Genomic DNA, 19,587 nt, shown 5'->3' with positions numbered 1-19,587 from the left:
ATCAGGCAATTGTTAGATAGTTTGCCTCACCAGTTAATAGTCACCCATGTGTTTTCAGTGAGTCCATCTGTTTTGCACATGATAGACAGATATCCTATTTTATACAGACAGCAAACTATGTTGCAGTATTTGATATTTCACAGTAGAACTGTGCCAGCAAAGAGCTAGAATGATACAGGAGGGTGGAGACTCAGATTCAAGGTCTGGAAAGAGTAACAACTTTGTGCAAAGAATCTATGGAGTGATTAGAGGCAGTTTCATTTTGAGCCACGTTGCAGTTGGGAGACAGTGTCAAGATGGCAGGTGGGATGTATATTAAGGCACAATGAGTACAAGCAGCACATGATGTCATTGGAAAATGGTATTCTGACAGCAGTAGACTTCATCTCAAGTATGCCCACCTGATGCATGTTCTTTCTCACAACTATACACTTGATTGAAAGATGATCTTAATGCAGAAATACATTTCCTTTATTCGGAGTACTTCCCATACCACTGAAAGGTACATAGGTACTTGTACAACACACAATTAGACCCTTCTTTCATTTCAAATCACCCTCTCTAGTAGTTACACCTTACAAGCAAAATGTAATGGGTGCTTCCGCTGCCTGTGCAGAAAGTGCCAGTGTAAATGAGCATTAAATATCTGGTGAATTAGAAATGTGTTCTATTCAAGGTACTATTTGCTTACCTCCTTGCTCATCCAACATAACCAACGCTCTGATGCCTGCATCTTTACTCTAGAATCCAGTCAGGGAAGGAAGGCAAGAAAATAGACAGAAAGAGACATCACCTAAGAATCCTAAGAGACTAGTAATTCAGTTGGAAAAGAGCTTAGGAGGTGTTACTAATAAAAAAAGTTTTGAAAAATGAAGGGAAAACACTACCAAATGTAAGTAATCAAAAACCTCACTAGAACTCTGAACAACTTTTGTAAAATGTATCTTTTTTTTTAGAAAACATACCATACAATCATTGAATACATAACAAAGTTCTGGTCCAGTATTGAGGGCTGGACGAATCTTACTGGAAGTTCAAGAAGGTTAGCTGCAAATATTTTCAGCTGGATTTACTTCCACCTCGTACGTTTTTGGCAATTGGGCCACATGAGTTGAACAGAAAAATTAAAAGGAAGGTTGTGCTGGTAAACCAGTAGACCTTATTAGACACCAAAAACAAGTTCTACAAACCACATTGAATCTATTAGCTTTTCTTCACTGTGTTCATGCACAGTAGCTTCATCCCTCAGCAACATGAATGGATCAGTCTTCCATTTTTTCTGAAAGACTTGACAGAGCCTACAATAGATTGTCAAAATTAGATGCCCAGTAGCTAGCGAAACCATTTACAACCTATCAGCCAAGAGGGAACATTTTACAACACATAAAACGATTGGAAAATCAATGTACCACAATTTAAAAGTGGAAAAAGAGAATACAGAAAAAATAATAGGGATTTTACCTCAAACCTAGTGTCACCTTTACATTTTAAATGTGCAAAAAATCAACATGGTGCATCCCATATTACGGAAACACAGCAAACAATTGTTCCCCATAATGTAAAATATATTTGTGATAATTACCAAACCATGGGGCATATGTACAAGCCCCTATCGTCATGGGAACGTCACTTTTTGTGATGTTCCCGTGGCGATAGGGCCTTCCCTTATTTACACTTAATGTGGCTTAACGCTGCCTTCTACGAAAGGCACCCTTTCACGCTATGTTTAGCATGAAAGGGGCGTGCAGTGGGTGTTGTGGTGGGCATTCCACCAAAACACCCATTGTACTTGCACCCTATGTACAATGGTGGCATACATAGGAGCTTAGCACCAAATTTAAGACCAGGAAAACCCTGGTCTTCAAGTGGCGAAACGAGGAGAAATGCATTGTTTCTCCTTATTTTTGCTTTTTCCATGTGCGCTGCCTTGTGCAGCACACATGGAAAAAGCAAAAGGCCATGGTTTGTTAATGTACAGGAAGGTGTCCCTTCTTGTACATAAACAAATCTTTTTTAAAATGCCATTTTGTACCTCTCATGTATGTTGCATGAAGCAGCACACATGAAAGTTACAAAATGGCATTTTAGGATTGGTTATGTGAAGGAAGGGACACCTTCTTACACATAACCAATTCTCCCCTGCACATAGACACCCTTGCACTCTGGTGCAAGTTTTCCTGCGTTGGTGCTAAGTTGTGAAATTAAGCGCCATAGCAGGGGGGAACACAAGGCTGCAGCACATCCTTGTAAATATGGTGCAGCCTTGCATTCCTGAGGTGGCAGAGAGAGCTGTTGAGCCCAGGAGGCTAACGACACGCTCCGCCACTTCAATGTACATATGGCCCCATATTTTTTCTTTTCTCTACTACTTTTCTCTACTACTCAAATATCGCTGCAAAAAGGCATTCACTTCATTTCTACACCAGTACAAAATTCATGTAATCTGGCCACTGATTATGTTTTGCAGATTAGTGCACCCCCTGAAAAGAACTGTGTGCAATCTGAATGTCAAGGTATGAATCCCAGTGGATCCACATAAGTGCAGATCTAAATTAGTGGCAGCGTTGTTTGTGGTATCCGGGATTCAGTACTCCTTATGCCTGCATTAAATGGACATAGAGCTGTGCATTGGCACCACAGTTGCTTGCCAATAATCAGAATAATATATAACTGATGAATTTCTCACTTCAAATGAGGAAGTATGGACATAAATGCTTGAGTAACACTAGTGAAGTTTGGTCAAATAAAACTGATCCAAGAGTGATGCATTTGAGTCATACTTGTGACTTGGTCTGAACTTTGAGGACGGTCTAGAAAAACACTTCAAGAGTGAAAACTGTCCCCTGTGTGCATCCCCCACTCCCACACATATGCATGGAATATTGCTGTAGAAACTAAAGCTGTTGAGTGCCAGCATATAACTACATCAATATCACCAGCTGCAGATGAAATCTTGAGAGACCATCTCTGTTAGGGAAACATTGGTCAGGACAGGGCATGTTTACATTGTTTATTCTGGCATGACCTGCCTACCTGTGAGGTCACACTGTACAACTAGCCAATAAACTTAAGAAAACACGAGGAAACGCCTTCATCTCCAGCTTCATATATTGCCCTTGCTTCTAAAAGAGCCTTTAAGGGTATTACTTGGGGTTTCTAACTTGGCCAAAATCTGCTGCAGCAGCATGACAAACATGTTTGCAACTCCAATCCATCTCTACTCTTATCAGAGCATGAGCACCAACATATTAATAATGTAAACTCAAAACATTTGTCTTACCCATTGAAGCTCATCCCTTCCAAATGCACCAAACAAGCTTACTCCCCCAACTTTTGTTTGAAAATGGTGTCACTCTGACTAATTTATACATTCGGCTACACATCTGTGTTTGGGAAAGATGCGGGTAGGAGTTACAAAAGGTAAAATAACTATTAAATGTTCTTTACATATTTTTTGTGTGGTAGCTTGTCCTAAGAAGGAGTGACATCATTGCCATTTGTTTAATACTTATTTACTGCTTTCCAGTTCAAATTCAGATCCTCCAGGATATCGCGATTTTGCGATTAGCAAACAAATCACGAAATCAGCACTTTAATAAAAATACTGCTATTTCTACAAAAGTGCACGCAAATTTGGCAATCTAAGTAAGTTGAGGCTGATCCTCCTTTTGTTGGCTCTGCTCTGCTCCTGAGCCAATTAAATGAGGATGAGCAACAAGTTAGAAGGTGGCAGAGGTGTAAAGTACCTCTGTCTCCTGCCTTTAAAAGGCCCAAAATTATTTTCTCTGGAAACAAAGTCATGTAATGATCATTACAATTGAGAGGTTTAATCAGTTAGTTTGAATGAGGATGTGAATGACTATCAGTATTGGCAAGTTGTTGTTTTTAAATGCCTAGGGCCCTCCTCCTGTGCTGACTGGCCCCACTTTCTATTTCCAGGGACCTGCTGCCCAGTAACCATTGCCTGTTGTTTTTGTTGCTCTATATAGTTTGGAGTGGTTTACATGAGCTCCAGCTACACTAACAAAGAGTGGTGGGGTGAATGGAGGGAGCGCGGGCTGGGGGGAGCGAACGCGGTGGCGGCTATGGGTTAATAATGATAATTTTTCAAACGTACCTGACGCCGCTGGCCACCTCCCGCGTCGCTCCTGCTGGCCACTTCCTGGGTCCCTGCTGCCCCTGGGACAGACTCCCAGCCAATCCCTGTGCTGCACAGCAGCAAGGGGGTTGGCCTGAGTGGGAAGGAAGGACGCTCCGCTCAGGTCATGGAGTCTGTGGGGCTTCTCCTGCCAGGCTGCTGAATGCAGCTGGGCTGGAGAAATCTAACTGCGCATGTGTGTTTTGTTCGGCCTGAGATGGCTGGCCAAACACACATGAGCACTTAGGGAGTGCACAAGCACTCCTCCTCCACTCTCCCATGCCCGCCCCTCCATGCACAAGCTGGCTCAGAGCCGGCAAATGAAAAATAAAACAATGCAGGAGCATCATTTTATTTCTCATTTGCTGGCTCAGCGCCAGGCAGTGGAGCAACGGTCCTCCACCATTGCAGAGGAGCAGCACTGCTCAAAACTGGTTCCCCAGTTGCAAAGTCGGTAGCTTTGGCCCTAATGCCACATCCTCTCCTCTAAAATGTACCCACCTCCTGCTTTCACAGCTTATAAGAGTGTGGAGTTGATACTATTTATAAGTCTGTCCTGTTTGTACCTCTGAAGACAAAAGCTCTTAAACAACACCAAAGTAAGCGAAAACGATAACAGAGGTCAGGACAGCAAAATTAATCACAGCACAGAAATGAAGTGAATAAGAGAGAGAAATAAAGAGAGAGAAAGAGGGCTGGAAGGAAGAGTGAAAGGAAGGACATATGAAAATAAGGAACGAAAATAGCAAGGGTCAAAAGAATGAAATGATGGCTGCATGGGTGTGATAAACGCTACAGCAGGTGAAAGGACTAATGGGAGGGTAAAACAACATTTGCATGGGTGGGTGCAAAAAAGTGTCTGGAATGATAAAAGGCTGGGTGGACAGCTGAATGGAAGGCTGAAAGGGTGGATTAGTGGATTGATAAAAGGAGGGTGAATTGGTAGATGGATAAAACAATGGATGAATGCATGGTAAAAAGTAAGGATGAATTCCTGGAAGGATTGAGATATGGTGTAGATTGATGGAATGGATGGACGGAATGGTGAAAGAATGGATAGATGGAAGCATTAAAGGATGGATGGATAGAAGGATGCATGAATGGTTGAAATGATGTAGGGATAAGTGGACGGAAGGACGGATGAAGGGACCTCATCTCGAGTAGATAGGCCTTACTCGCTTTCCTCACCCTATAGCATTTGGGGTAAGGATCAACGTAGGGGGCATTTTAATTTTCTGGCCTCTGCCTTGCATAAGACTACTCACTACAATCCCCTGGCAAACTTTGAAAACCACAACTGCTTCTGTGTTGCTGTTACAATTGCTGGCCAATAAATTGCCAACAAATGATGGCCAAACTTGACAATCAAGACCCATAATACAATATGATATCTGAGCAATAGCCTCTTGGATATTCGCAAGTGCACACCCCGAGATCCCTGCCTAGACTGACCACTACTCTGTCTAGATCCTTGTCTAGACTGACCACTACTCTGTCTAGCTCCCTGTCTAGACTGACCACTACTCTGTCTAGCTCCCTGTCTAGTCTGACCACTACTCTGCCAGTATCCTTTTCACAAGGGTGAGCATGTTGACCGAAGTTGCTCAATGCTGGTGGTGCATAAAAGCAACACTACTTATCATTAAGATTTGAATTCACACTGCATTTACTTGCATGCACAAATAAAACAGATCCACACTGCATCCTAAAAACTTACCGTATTGTTTGGGCTATCAAATCTAGGTGATAGAACCATCGTGGATGCCATAAGACCGGGAGTTTCGCCAATAGAATTGGAGAGGGAGTGGTCTGTGCAAGAGCGCGTGTTTGTATGGAGTGAGGATGATAACATTAGATTCACTGGTACATCTCAGCATTTTACGCATAAAAGTTGATGGCCACCAACACTTTTTCCCATTTAGAGCTGTGATGAGACACACACGGCTCCCAAATTCCTCACACTGCATTTACAAATGGCAGATTACGTTTTAACTTTAGTCGACTAGAAAACAAACCAGTGGCTTAATAACGTACTTTCCCATTGAGAACATACATTCATTTGTAATTCCTGACGATAAGAAAAAAACTGCACACTGAGAGGGCAACTGGTACAAGTAAAAACGTCTTCATACAAAAGTGGTTCATACATTTGCCAACACTAAATTGTAAACACGTGCAGTGAAGTCACAATTCATGCTGTGCAACCAGTGATTTACTTGAAAAGCAGAAATAAAAAATGTATTTCATTCCATATTCCCATGTTCCTGACATGCAAGAGTCCACAGATAGGCAATACCGGCGATCAAGCACAGTGCAAGCAGCATGCAGTCAGGAAAGCGACGAGTTTTTACACGGTCAAGCAGCAGCGGTGTGCAGTGTTGGCCTGACTACAAGGCTCCAAGCCCCCAACAGACGTCAGCAAACTCTCGCTTCAGTCAATAGAGCGCGTGGCTCTGTGTCTCAATAAATTAGCGCGCGCCATTATTTATTGGGACAGGCTGGCATCACCAGCAGCTCAAAGAGACACTGGAGAACAGTGTCAACAGCCCAAGGAAAGGAGAATCGTTAGATAAGCATTTTCTAATCATTCCTAGCAGTGCATAGCTGCTTTCCATGCAGTAATTTATTACTCGACATTTAAACCGACCATGCATTTTATTTCCACCTCTAATTATAATGTCCATTTTCTGCTTACATGGAGCCAGGGCCCTTTGCCGACTGTATTGGTTAGGGAAAAAATAAAAATATTTTCCATTGGTTATCTGCTCAGGTTATTAAGAGATTGGTTCACAGTGAATTTTGGTTGCTGTAGTGCGGGGTTTCACAATGTTTAAAAGGGTGGATCGCACCCTCATACATATTCATTAAGTGAGATTGCATTGAAAAGAGCGCCTGATGGTCGTGACCTTTTCTAAGCAACTTTACAGCATTTTTTTTACTACATCACCTTGGAAAAATGGCCTTGATTCACAAAGATTTTCATATGAATAGGTGCACTTTCCAGTAGCAAGCCACGTTCATGGAAAAAAATGTGAATCGGTTTCAGTATAATAAAACGATTGACAGTTGGTGCGCCAATTTAGTACTCGTGTACTATCATTTTTAAATTTAAACGTCTTCAAAAAATAAAAAAATCACATCGATTCTTCGTTAAGAAATATCTTTAAGTGATTATTCAAGGATTCCATTTTTCTATACAACTGTCTATTGAATTGTCTTCCGTCGGTAAGAAATGTTTTTACTTTATATTCAGTGATTCCATATTTGTACACAGCTATCCATTTTGTGATATCTTGACAGGGCAATCTCACTTAAAAAAATTGATTATTTAAAAAGCTTTTAATTATGCTTAAACAAGACTGTTAAACATTCTCTAGTTAGCATCAGTCACTGGCTCTTATATTTCCTAGTTCGCATGTGATTGTGTTTATATTTTTTAGTGCATTAGTTTGGCAACACATGTTTCACAAGGCACTCTTGCATAGAAATGTCAGACAACTATTCTAAAACAAAAACTCTTACATATTCTGTAAACACAATAAGAATTGATGCAAAAATGGAAGGTAAAATTAAAAACACAAAAACAACTTATCACACGTATGCTTCTAAATTTGATTTCTGGATAATTACTACTGTCATTCTGTTTCGTAACTGCAATATACGGTAGGATCACACCAGGTTCATTTGGATATTGTAGTGACACAAAATTCTCATCTGATAGAATGATCTAATACCAAAAGTGCATGCTAGTCTACTCGATCCTTTCTTTGTTTCATAGTCCTTAGTGACTTTAATGTCCATATGGACAGTGAGCAGTGCCCCCTGGCCTCTTAGCTGGCAGATACACTTAAAGGGCAAAATCTCATCCAAAAGGTCTCCATGCCTACACACGTAGCAGGCCACATGTTGGATCTTATCTTGACTAACATCCCAACTCTAACAACTGGGTATCCTATCCCCCTTACTTGGTCAGACCACAGTCGCATACCATTCAACCTGTTCATGACGAAGTGTACTAGCTCTACGAAACCTGTCTATGAAGATAGGACTATGAGGAAAATTACACCGAAAGCAATAGGGCCTGTACTACTAAATACTCCTATACTGCTGACCGGTAAACCTAAGAGGGATGCCACTATCTCCAATAAATGTGTTATATCATCCCTTGACACTATAGCTGCTGTAAAAACCATGACGTTGGCTAGAAACAAACCCACGGCCCCCTGGTTTACACCAGAACTCCGTATAGAGAACAGTCTCTGTAAGAAGCTTGAGCAGGGATGGCGGAAAAACAATAATACAGAGTCTAAGAATGCTTACAGAACAGCTTTAAAAAACTTTCACAGACTAAAGCTTAAGTCCATAAGGGACTATGCCGCAAACCAAATTAAATCTTCAAATTACTCCACAAAAGACATTTTTAAGATTGGTCAAGATTTTATTACACCTGATTCCATGCATAGTAATATAGTACCATCTGCCACACTATGCGAAGGCCTCTCGGTATTTTTTCAAGAGAAAATTCAAACAATCTACTCCTCATTCTCCTTGTAGAAACTGTTAACCACACCATTGTCCCCTTCTCGCCTTCTTCATACTTGGTCAGATTTTAGACCACTCAATCTCGAGGCTTCTCTCACTCAGCTGGAAAAAACGAAATATGGATCTCCAGTAGACACTTGCCCAGCTAGGTTCTTTAAACTCTGGCCCCACTACTCAACTCTCAGTTACATCTACTTTGGAATTCATCTCTGAAAACAGGCATTTATCCTTCGGTTTGGAAAACTGCACTTGTTCAACCCATTCTCAAAAAAGAGGATGCAGATCCGGCAGAATCGAAAAAATTTAGGCCCATCTCCCTACTACCGGCAACTGCTAAAATCCGGGAGAAGGAAGTGAAGAAACAGTTATCCGAATTCCTGGAATCCCAAAAACTTCTCCACGACTCCCAGTCAGGATTTAGGTCAGGGTACAGCACAGAGACAGCACTGCTTGAAGTAGCTGAGACTGACGGGAGACCATGGATAATGGTCACCGTGCAATGCTTGTGCTGCTAGATCTGTCTGCAGCATTTGACACTCAGACAACTGGGAGTGATGGGGAACACTCTATCCTGGTTTGGCTCCTTTCTTGAAGACCGGTCCCAGAAAATATCGCTGCATCCTCACATCTCATCTCTGCGTCACATAGTTTTGTGGAGTCCCCCAAGGCTTGGCTCTAAGCCAGACTCTTTTTCATGTTTATCTTGCCCCTTTAGCCCCGCTAATTGAACAGCACGATGTAAGTGTCATCTCATATGCTGATGATACCCAGCTTGTGTTTTCATTTAGGGATTATTCAGAGACGGCATTCTCAAACTTTAAACAGTGTTTGATTAACATCTCAGCCTGGATGACCGAAACATGTCTAAGGCTAAACACTGATAAAACGGAGGTTTTGTTATTTAACCAGCCATCCCCTTCACCATCGCACCAATGGTGGCCTTCCGAGCTCAATCCTCCCCTTCATCCTGTGTCCTCTGCTAGAAACCTGGGGATCAAGTTTGACTCTGCTCTTTCATGCAAGACTCAGATAAGCCATGTGTCTTCCTCATGTTTTTGTAAAATGAAGTCCCTATGAAGATTTCTCCACCTATGGACTGTTGAAAAACTGTGGTCCACGCACTCATCACTTCTCAGCTGGACTTCGCAAATAGTTTGTATTCGGGTCAGCCAGACTACCTGATCAGGAAGCTACACCACATATCCCCCCATCTGCGTAGCCTGCATTGGCTGCCAGTAAAAAGGAGGATAGAATTTAAGGCTCTGACTCTCGCATACAGAGCAATCAGAGAAACTGGCCCACATTACTTGAGGAAAAGACTCCATAAATACCATCAGACAAGGAGCCTGAGATCCAATCACAAAGAACTCCTAGTCACTCCCCGCTTTGCTAAAGCTAGGTTAGGTGGCCGGTCATTCACAGTAAAAAACACTTGTCTTTGGAATTCCTTGCCCGAATATATTAGGAAAGCCAAATCCGAATCTGTCTTTCGTGAACTTCTAAAAACCTGGCTTGTTGGCCTTCCTTAGCTCCAGCAGCTCGCGGCAATCTGCCTACACCTCCTTGTATCCGTTCTAGCACCGGGGCACCTCTGTTGGAGGTAACTGCGCGCTCTACAAGCTTCAAATAAATAAATAAGGGAGGCAAAATGAGGTATGCTCTCAATTCCATTATGTTGTAGTGCTCTTGTGACAAGAATATTGTACAGGATGAGAATTTTGTGTTACTACATTACTCAGCATTAGAACAAACCTATAATTTAATCAAAATGTATCATTTTTAGATCAAGACTATCAGGCAGCACAAGTTGCCCGGTTGCTATAGACATTGAGGGCTTACCAAGAACGTACAAGGGGTTGCAGCCTTTCCATTGCTTGCCACTGGCTGGCCTTACTGTCACTCTCATTTGCCTGCTTCTTGTTCATGTCCCAGCTTTTCATTCTTATCTTTATCCGTTTGATGGAGCTTAGCCTGTTTATCAGCTCTTTTAATGGCTGGGTTATATGTTTCCACTACTTGCTTCTAGGGGACTACTTCTTTTTTGTTTAAACACCCAATAGAAGTACATGTGTATTACAGCTATGTCGTCCATGGGCTTTTCTCCTCTTCTTCATGTTATTGGCTCACACCCATGTGCTTCTCTACCCCCATCCACACTTGTTTTACTCTCTCTTACCTCTGTGTGCTTCTTCCCTCCTTGCGGGGTATGTTGCTCTCTTTTACTGATGTTGCTTCTCCCTCCACTCACTGTGTGTCTTCTCCCCCAGACCTCCATTTTCCTTCTCCCCCACCACCTCCTGTAACCTGTGATCCTTTTAGGTCTCGGCTCCAGACAGCACGCATGCACTGTCTCAAACCAAGACATACTGTTTATGCTTTGGGTGCTTACAGCACGCCCATAGGCTTCGCATTTGCTGGCACCATTACCGCTCCATTTTTCATTCTCCCTATTTGTCAAGGGCATGCATATGTCATGCCTCTTCCAGTGTTTGGCACTTCCTGAGCGCACCACCCTTCTTTTAAACATATGCAGTGGCCATTTTCATCCATTGTTTCAGGACTACTTTTTTAATTTTTATAAATGAGTGACCATCTGTGCATCTGGCAGCACTTTCCATGGACAGAGGGCTCTCAGCGCTATGTATTTATGGCAATTTGCTGTCACCAGCCAGGACGCTGAGGGACCCAATAGGTATCCCCGCAGAGGACACGCTCTAAACAAATCGTTAACGGGAGTCCCTCTCCCCCGCGCCCTGAATTACTGGAACAGCAAGCATTAGCGATGTTTTTTCTTGCAGTTGTCTAGTGTCTGTGAGTATACAGGCACTTATTTATTTTTCACTTTTTTCCACACACCTTAGCGCGTGTGTAGGACAAAAATCACCCGTGGTACTAAATTTTGCCACTCACTTCACCTTACTTTTGGTCTTGAAGAAAGTCCCGCATATCTTTTTCCAGAAGGGACTGACACATGTAGACCTTATAAGTCAACTCTTAGTAATAATTTTTCTAATTGTAGTTGCATCACATATTTTATATATTTTTAAACAATACCCTGGGCCGTCAAGAATAAAACAGTAGGCAAGGATTCCCAGAGGTATCTTTTAATATTCACCTTCATCCACTTCACACGTTCACACGACACCTGCTCCGCTGTAGTCAGGCGTGGAAGCACAACCAGGCGGTATTCGGCTGCCTGGTTGGACCCCGATGATGAAGCATGACACCAACCAGGTTGGTGTGTGAGGGGTTTATTAACAAGACCCATCGGGTCCAGTCAGAAGTTCATCTTTACAAGTGACCTAGAATATCAGTGAATATTCCTACACATAGTGGGCTGGTCCACATTGATTCTACATAATACATTTGGGGACAGGACGCGCCCCTAAAAACCCTTGCTCTCCCCCTTGATTATTCTAAATTTGCTGTTGTATACAATACAAATACGATAAGGCGCATGTACTTGTATTTGATCTATGGCAATTTGCTGTTGTGCACAATATTGTAGAAATACGGTAAGGAGCATGTAGCTGTATCTGATCTACAACCTGCTGTCCATTTCGTCTTCGTATTTTGCCATATGACATGTGATTTTACACTCACAGCAAATTCCTGGACATGCAGCCTCATCAAACACAGCTGAGCTCTTCAATTTTCTTTGGTCTACCTACATGCCACCACAAAGTTGCTGCCGAATACGGCACATTGATCTTTTTGAGTGTCTTCAGCTCAATCCTCCTTCGTAATACCAGTATTGTCAAAAAACTGTGGAGGACGCACATGCTTTATTTCAGATGAACTATTTCCCAAAATGTATAAAAGGGTAAACAGGTGAAACGCATACATAAAATAGGTCACATTACCCAATCCTGCTGTCCCGGTTAACAACTAAAATAAAAACAATTTCTGAACATATGTGTACTTCATTGTGATACGCTGTCTCTATGTCCATTTGTCAAATCGTTCATTACATTGAAACTATAGAAGATGATGATGCTGGGCTCATTCTAAGAAGGTCTAAATCTGTGTGTACCTCATTACAATTTCTGTGTCATGGTTTTGCTGTAAAATAACAAAGGCAAGAAACAGGGCCCAAGCGCAACTAAGAGTCAAACCGCACCCTTTGTGGGACCCATTACTCATGAAACTACTTGATCAATTAACCTTTTTACTTAATATTTCTCTTCATATATATATTAAAATTACTTTACATTATTTCACTGTTAAAATATTGAAAACAGTTTTAAAATTATTGGTTATCACGTCCCAAATATTTAGGTTAGGCCCTTGTGGGTGATTTGCCTTGCTTTATAAATCTTGCTTGATTGATTTATTTAAACACATATTTATGAAATAAGCAAACACATTTCTTATAATAACCAGACCAACTATTTTCTTCTATTAAAAGAAACAAGTAGATATGATCATAAGGCACTGTAATCTCTAATGTGTTAACCATTTTCAATATTTAATGTACTGACATAATATCGTGTAGGCACTCCCATTGCTAATGCTTGTTTAATTTTCTTTTTGTGCTATCATGCTGCGTTTTAAAGCAGTGCTTTCACACTTCTTAGATCAGTAAATAAAAATAAAAATATGCACAAGTCATTTTGTATGCGCATAACAATATTAAATTAAAATAAAAATATACTACAAAATAATATCGCAAAAATATATTTAAAAAATAAAAAAGTAAAAAATTAAAATAAAAACATGACAATTCAAAAGCATTAATATAAAAAACTAAAACAATAACTGAAAATAACTTTATATTAAGAAAGGGAAAATATTTGTAATCAAATGCCACAGTAATAAAAAAAAAAATTGAAATAAATATCAAGCAAACAATTAAATTCCATTAAAATAAAAAATCAAATAAAAACATAAAAAAACAAAATGAACAATGCAAATCCATCCCAAAAAATTCAAAAATTTACATTTGGAAGAATATAAATATCACTCCCACTTCATCCTTAAAAAAAAGTAGGGAAATGGTTGCCATTTAGAAGCATAACATTTGCCATTCCCACCAAAAATTTACCTAAAACTATTGGACTTTGCAGGGGTCAGATTTACTATTTCCTCACAAACCTAAGCAACACTAGAGAAAGCACGAGAGTTTGGCGGGCCAGGCTTAATATTCCCACTCCAACCTAAACAACACTGATGAAAGAATTAGATTTGGGGTGAATTTACTATTCTCACTCCAACCTAAGCATTAGTAGGGAAAGCGCTGGACTATGGAGGGATAATATTTACTATTCCCACACCTTCATAAGCAAAAGTAGGGAATCATTGGACGTTTGAGTGGTCAGATTTAATACTTCCACTCTAAAGTTAGGAACAAAGGGAAAGCATTGGATTTTGGAGGGGTCAGATTTACAATTCCTAATCCAATGTAAGGCACACAAGGAAAAACATTGGACTTTTCAGAGGTCAGGTTTACTAGTCCCACTCCAATTTAAGGAACATTAGAATGTTTAGAGACTTTTAGACTTTTGTAGGAGTCAGATTTACTATTCCCACTCCAACCTCAGCAACAGTAGTGAAGATGCTTGACTTTTTTAAAGGGCCAGATTTACTTTTACCACTCCAATTAAAGTAATAGTAGGAAAGGTGTTGGACTTTAGAGGGGTCAGATTTACTACTACTACTCTAGCCTCAGCATACTCTGTTAAAGTATTGAACTATGGAGGAGTTCAGACTTACAATTTTCACTCCAACCTAAGCAACACTAGAAGGAGCTGTGGAGTTTGGTGGGCGGACAGATTTACTATTCCCATTCTAATCTAACCAACAGTAGGGAAAGCATTGGTGTTTGGAGGGATCCGATTTTCTATTCCCACTCCAACCTAAACAACATTGGTGGAAGTATTTGACTTTGGTTAGGTTATTTTTAATATTTCCACCCCAACTTAAACAACAGTAAGGATAGCACTGGACTTTGAGGGGGTCAGATTTACTATTTGCATTCCAACCTAAGGAACAACAGGGAAAGCATTGGACTTTGGGGGAGTCAAAATCACTATTCCCACTCCAACCTAAGCAACAGTAGGGAAAGCATTAGACTGTGGATGGGTCACATGTAATATTCTCAATACAAACTAAGGAAGAGTAGGTGAAAAGCTTTACAAATATATATTTTTTGCAAATTATTTTAAGAAATCACAGCATTAAAAATGTATACAGAAAATATTAAATATTAAAATATTCATTAAAACATATTTCATTAATAAATTCTTTAAACTACCCAAAACTCAAAAACTGATCAATGTAAACAATTGGAAATAATGTACCAATTTCAAACATTATTTACCAATTAAAAATAACAATTACCTATAAAAAACCATTTCCACCCTACCCCCTTAAAATCCAAACAACCCGTAAAAAAATGGAAAATCGTACTATACAAATTAAGCAAATCACAATCAAAAAATGAAAGAATGTAGTAAATCTAAAACAAACTAAAGCATAACACATAAAAATAAAAGAAGGAAATGAATTTACTCAGTTAAAAAATTACATAACTAATAACATAATTTTCCAATAAAAATATTAAGTAACAGTTTAAAAAATCATCGGATAATTAACTGATTAAAACATTCACATAACTAATAGACTAACAGCCTGATTCATGAAGCTAAATTGCGGGCGCAATAGCTGCGAAAAATGGCATTGCGCCCGCAATTACCCAAATCGGCATTCATGAAGAAAATAACCAAAGCGCTAAACACAGATTGCGAATTCGCTAATAATTTGCGCCAAAGCACGGAATTAGAGAATAAAGTTAGCGAATTCGCAATACTAGCGCTATCGGAATTCATGAAAATTCTCTAATAGCGAAAAACCTCAAAATCTCCATTAGCGCCGCGCAAATTAAGGACAACCCAAAGCAGGTGGTAACCATAAAAGTGATTAGCGAAAATTTTGAAAAACTGTTGGCCAATCAGGAACAGGGACAGGGCTGACCAAACACACATAAGGAGACACAGCAGCAGCAGTTGGTGTCTCACAATGCCAGGAATGTACATGGTGGTCAGGCGGCGAAGGCTACAGCGAGCAGCACGGAGGAGACGCAGAATACAGGAGAGGATATTCCGCCAGCGGATCACCCTGCTGGGACAAACCAGGGAGCAGATCTATGCGAAGTACCGGTTGAATGGGGCCATGATAATTCAACTCATACACGACCTTGACCCCCTGATGCAGCACCCAACAAGGCGGACCAATGCTGTGCCTACACATGTACAGGTATTGTGTAGCCTGCACCTCCTGGCCTCTGGTAGCTTCCAGGGGATAGTAGCCGCAGCAGGGGGGATATCCCAGCCCACCATGTCACGCTGCCTCCGGAGTTTTGTTGACGCAATGCTCACACAGCTACACCGACACATCAGATTCCCCACCAGCCAACAGGAACTGGACTTGACAAAGTTACACTTCTACAATGTGGCCCATTTCCCATCTGTGATAGGATGCATAGACTGCACCCACATTGCCATCTGCCCCCCAGCTGCGACGGAGTACATGTACCGGAATCGGAAGTCATACCACTCCCTCAACATACAGATGGTCTGCAATGCCAAGACTATCATAACTGACATCGTGGCCCAGTACCCAGGGAGTACCCATGACTCTTTTATATTCCGGCACAGCGGCCTCCACACACGACTGGCCAGGGGAGAATTTGGGGAAGGACACCTACTTGGTAAGTACACATTGTCAACAATTACACATTGCAATGATGTAGCTGCGCAGCTCAGGCACTCACCCTCTGCTCCTCACATGCAGGTGACAGCGGCTACGCCCTCCGGGAATACCTCCTCACCCCATACCTCAACCCGGCTACACCACAGCAACGGCGGTACAATGTTTCTCACATACGGACAAGGAATTGTATAGAACGGACATTCGGCCTACTCAAGAGCCGGTTCCGCATACTGCACAAGACAGGTGGGGCCATGTACTACAGTCCTGATGTGTGCTGCCGCATTGTGGCTGTCTGCGCAATATTACACAACATTGCAACCAAGCGCCGGATACCAGTCGAGATCTCTGGCAGTGAGTCTGAAGGGGACGACCGTCCACCAGCACATGTGCGGCATGCACGCGGGGAGAACCCTGCTGAAGGACACAGACGGCGCAACCACATCACTATGAACAGTTTCTGAAGGCCACAATCCACTCACCCAACATTCACTCCTGCATGGCAATGTAAAAAATGACAGGAGGCCCATGTATGTTGCATGAATAAATATTATTGTTAAATCCACAATAATAACGTTAAGTATACATTCATAATATTGCAGCAGTATTGCGCCATACTGCTCCTAACTAGCCACTGGACATGCTTGTATCATCAGCATTATCTAGGCAACTTGCAAGGAACTCAATTGCGCCTCCGCCGCGCAGCCCCCAAACGACGCTCTGGCTCTTCCTCTGGGACGGCACGTGTCCCTGCAGTGGGCCTGGTGCTGCGGCGTAACACGCCAACCATTGAGGCAGACAAGCTGCTGGCACTGGAGGCGCACTCACTGGTGTCGTCCCTCCCCACATTGCCTTCACCAGTAGGATGGAGTGCCAGTACGGCAGTGGTGACCTGCTCCAGCACCCGTCCAACATCCTCGACACATTGTATCAGCTGCTGCTGCTGCGCCAGGCACCGTCGTGATAGCTGGGAGGTGGCATTCCCCATTATGTAATTTGAGCGGGTGTAGGCTGTCAGGCGCGTTAGGAGCTGCCGGTGGCGTCGGCGGGCGGAGGTGCGCTGCGATATAACTGCAGCAGTGTTGGCCTCCATGGCCGCCGCCATGCGCTCAACACTATCACCCACATTGGCCACATTGCGGCCAATTTTATGTAGTTGCAGCTGGATGGCCGCTTGCCGTCGTGCCTGCTGTTGGTGAATGCGTAGCATCCGGCGCTCAGTGCTCATGCCTGGCTTGCGCACAGCCATCCCCCTCCTGCTGCTGTGTGATGTGTCATGGTGGGAAGCCCTGACATGGCTGCTCTGCTGGCTGTCCACAGTGGGTGTGTGCACAGTCACCGCAGTTGATGCACCAGAAGTAGATGGTGCCACGGGTGGTGGAGTTGTGCTTGGCAAAGGTGCAGCACCTGATGGTGCTGAAGCTGTTGGTCTGGCCCTGCCTGCAGGGTTAGGTGCAGCACCTGATGGTGCTGAAGCTGTTGGTCTGGCCCTGCCTGCAGGGTTAGGTGCAGCACCTGATGGTGCTGAAGCTGTTGGTCTGGCCCTGGCTGCAGGGTTAGGTGCAGCGCCGGATGTTGCTGGCGCTGTAGGTCTGGCCCTGGCTGCAGGGTTAGGTGCAGCGCCGGATGTTGCAGGCACTGTTGGTCTGGCCCTGGCTGCAGGGTTAGGTGCAGCGCCGGATGTTGCTGGCGCTGTATGTCTTGCCCTGGCTGCAGGGATTGGTGCTGCCAATGATGGTGCTGGACCTGTTGGTGTTGGCCTGGCTGCGGTGTGTGGGGCTACGCCTGATGGTGCATGAGGTGTTGGTGTTGGCACCTCCTCCGCATCCTCTTCTGACTCAGCGATCTGCAGCATGTCGCTGTCGCTGCTGTAGTCGCCGCCACCTGTGAGGGGAATTGGACTTACATTAATGCCATGTATCTGTCACACGTACAGCTTAGCGATAGCTCATTTTGGGTTACGTCTGGCTGCTTTGGGGTTATTTTACATTTTTTTTTTACATTATGGGCAGTGTACATGTCCGACATTGCTTGTGGCCATGATCTCATGTGCATTGTTTGTATGACTTGGAATGCATATGGGAGGCTATAGGGCCATGGCCATTGGTAGGGGACAGGGTCGCAGTCGCATGCCACTTACCTTGGCTGTCTTGGCTGGGTCGGGATGAGTCCAGGTTGGTGACACCTATGCATGCCTCTGTCTCGAGGGTGTCCTCCACGCGGTCCTCCATGGGGGTATTGGGAGGGACAGTAGGGTCTCCGCCCCCAGTACCAGATGTCTCGCCCAGCCTCTCTGCCACCCTTTCCTTGGCACGACCTCGGAGGTCGTACCACCTCTTCTTTAATTCGTCCAGTGACCTGTGTGTCACGCCCACAGCGTTCACTTTGGCAGAAATTCCTAGCCAGATGCGACGTCTCTCCATCTCTGGCACCCTCCGGGAGTCCTTTCCGAAGAGTTTAGCGTGGTTTTCAACCACTCCCTCGATGAGGTGCTCCAACTCCGGCTCGGTAAACTTGAGCTTTCTCTTGCGCCCGCTGTCACTGGGCCCGGGTGCAGGCTCCTCTGTCATTGCTACTGTCGCTAAAGGGTGACTAGCGCTACTTTGGAGGTGTCCCGGTAGGAGCTCTCAGTTTCGCTGCAGACTCGCGGTCAGCCTCGCAGTTCAGAATGGGTGTGGCAACTGGCTGCTTCCTGGTTGCGACGTCATCACGGCGCTCGTAAAGCGACTTCCCGTTGGTGAGTTCTCGCTACTGGCGAGATGTCGCAAATGTGGATTTGCGTGGCGCTAAATAGAGACGGAATATCTGGGTTTTTGCGACTTTTTCGGCGATTTCATTTTCTCGCTATCGATTTTAGCGCCCGTGTGCGAATCGCTTAGATTACTCGCTATCTATGATGAATTCCGATCTGCGCCTTTCCATTTGCGATTCGCTGTGATTCGCTAGTTGAGAGTCGCTGTTTCCTTTCTTGATGAATCAGGCTGTTATTGCTAACAATAATTATGGATCATTTAAATAAGTTATACAATTGTTAACCTAATTAACTAATTACATTTAACTCATTGTGAAAATAAGTCTACATATTTTTATGTATGTTTTCAAAAACCTTCCCACTCAAATACAAAGCTTTTAAAATAATGACTCCCAGATGGGAACAACAGGAAGAGCACCAGTTTGAGTAGTGTTTCCATTTGTGAGCT

At 43.0% G+C, this 19,587-nt stretch overlaps 1 protein-coding gene across 1 annotated transcript in view; it reads right to left on the bottom strand.

Moving 5' to 3' along the window:
• The window catches only part of LOC144761865 (synaptosomal-associated protein 25-like), a 332,753-nt gene that overhangs the window by 99,864 nt on the left and 213,302 nt on the right, over positions 1–19,587 (bottom strand). The window contains exon 4 of the mRNA XM_078647085.1: positions 692–740. Coding sequence (XP_078503211.1) covers positions 692–740 — 49 coding nt within the window. The remainder of the gene's footprint in view (positions 1–691; positions 741–19,587) is intronic.

Source organism: Lissotriton helveticus, chromosome 6 (assembly GCF_964261635.1).
Source record: "Lissotriton helveticus chromosome 6, aLisHel1.1, whole genome shotgun sequence".
In the NCBI taxonomy this organism is placed as follows: Eukaryota; Metazoa; Chordata; class Amphibia; order Caudata; family Salamandridae; genus Lissotriton; species Lissotriton helveticus.
The sequence above is the reverse complement of the archived record's forward strand: the minus strand, read 5'-3'. Positions and strand labels throughout refer to the sequence as shown.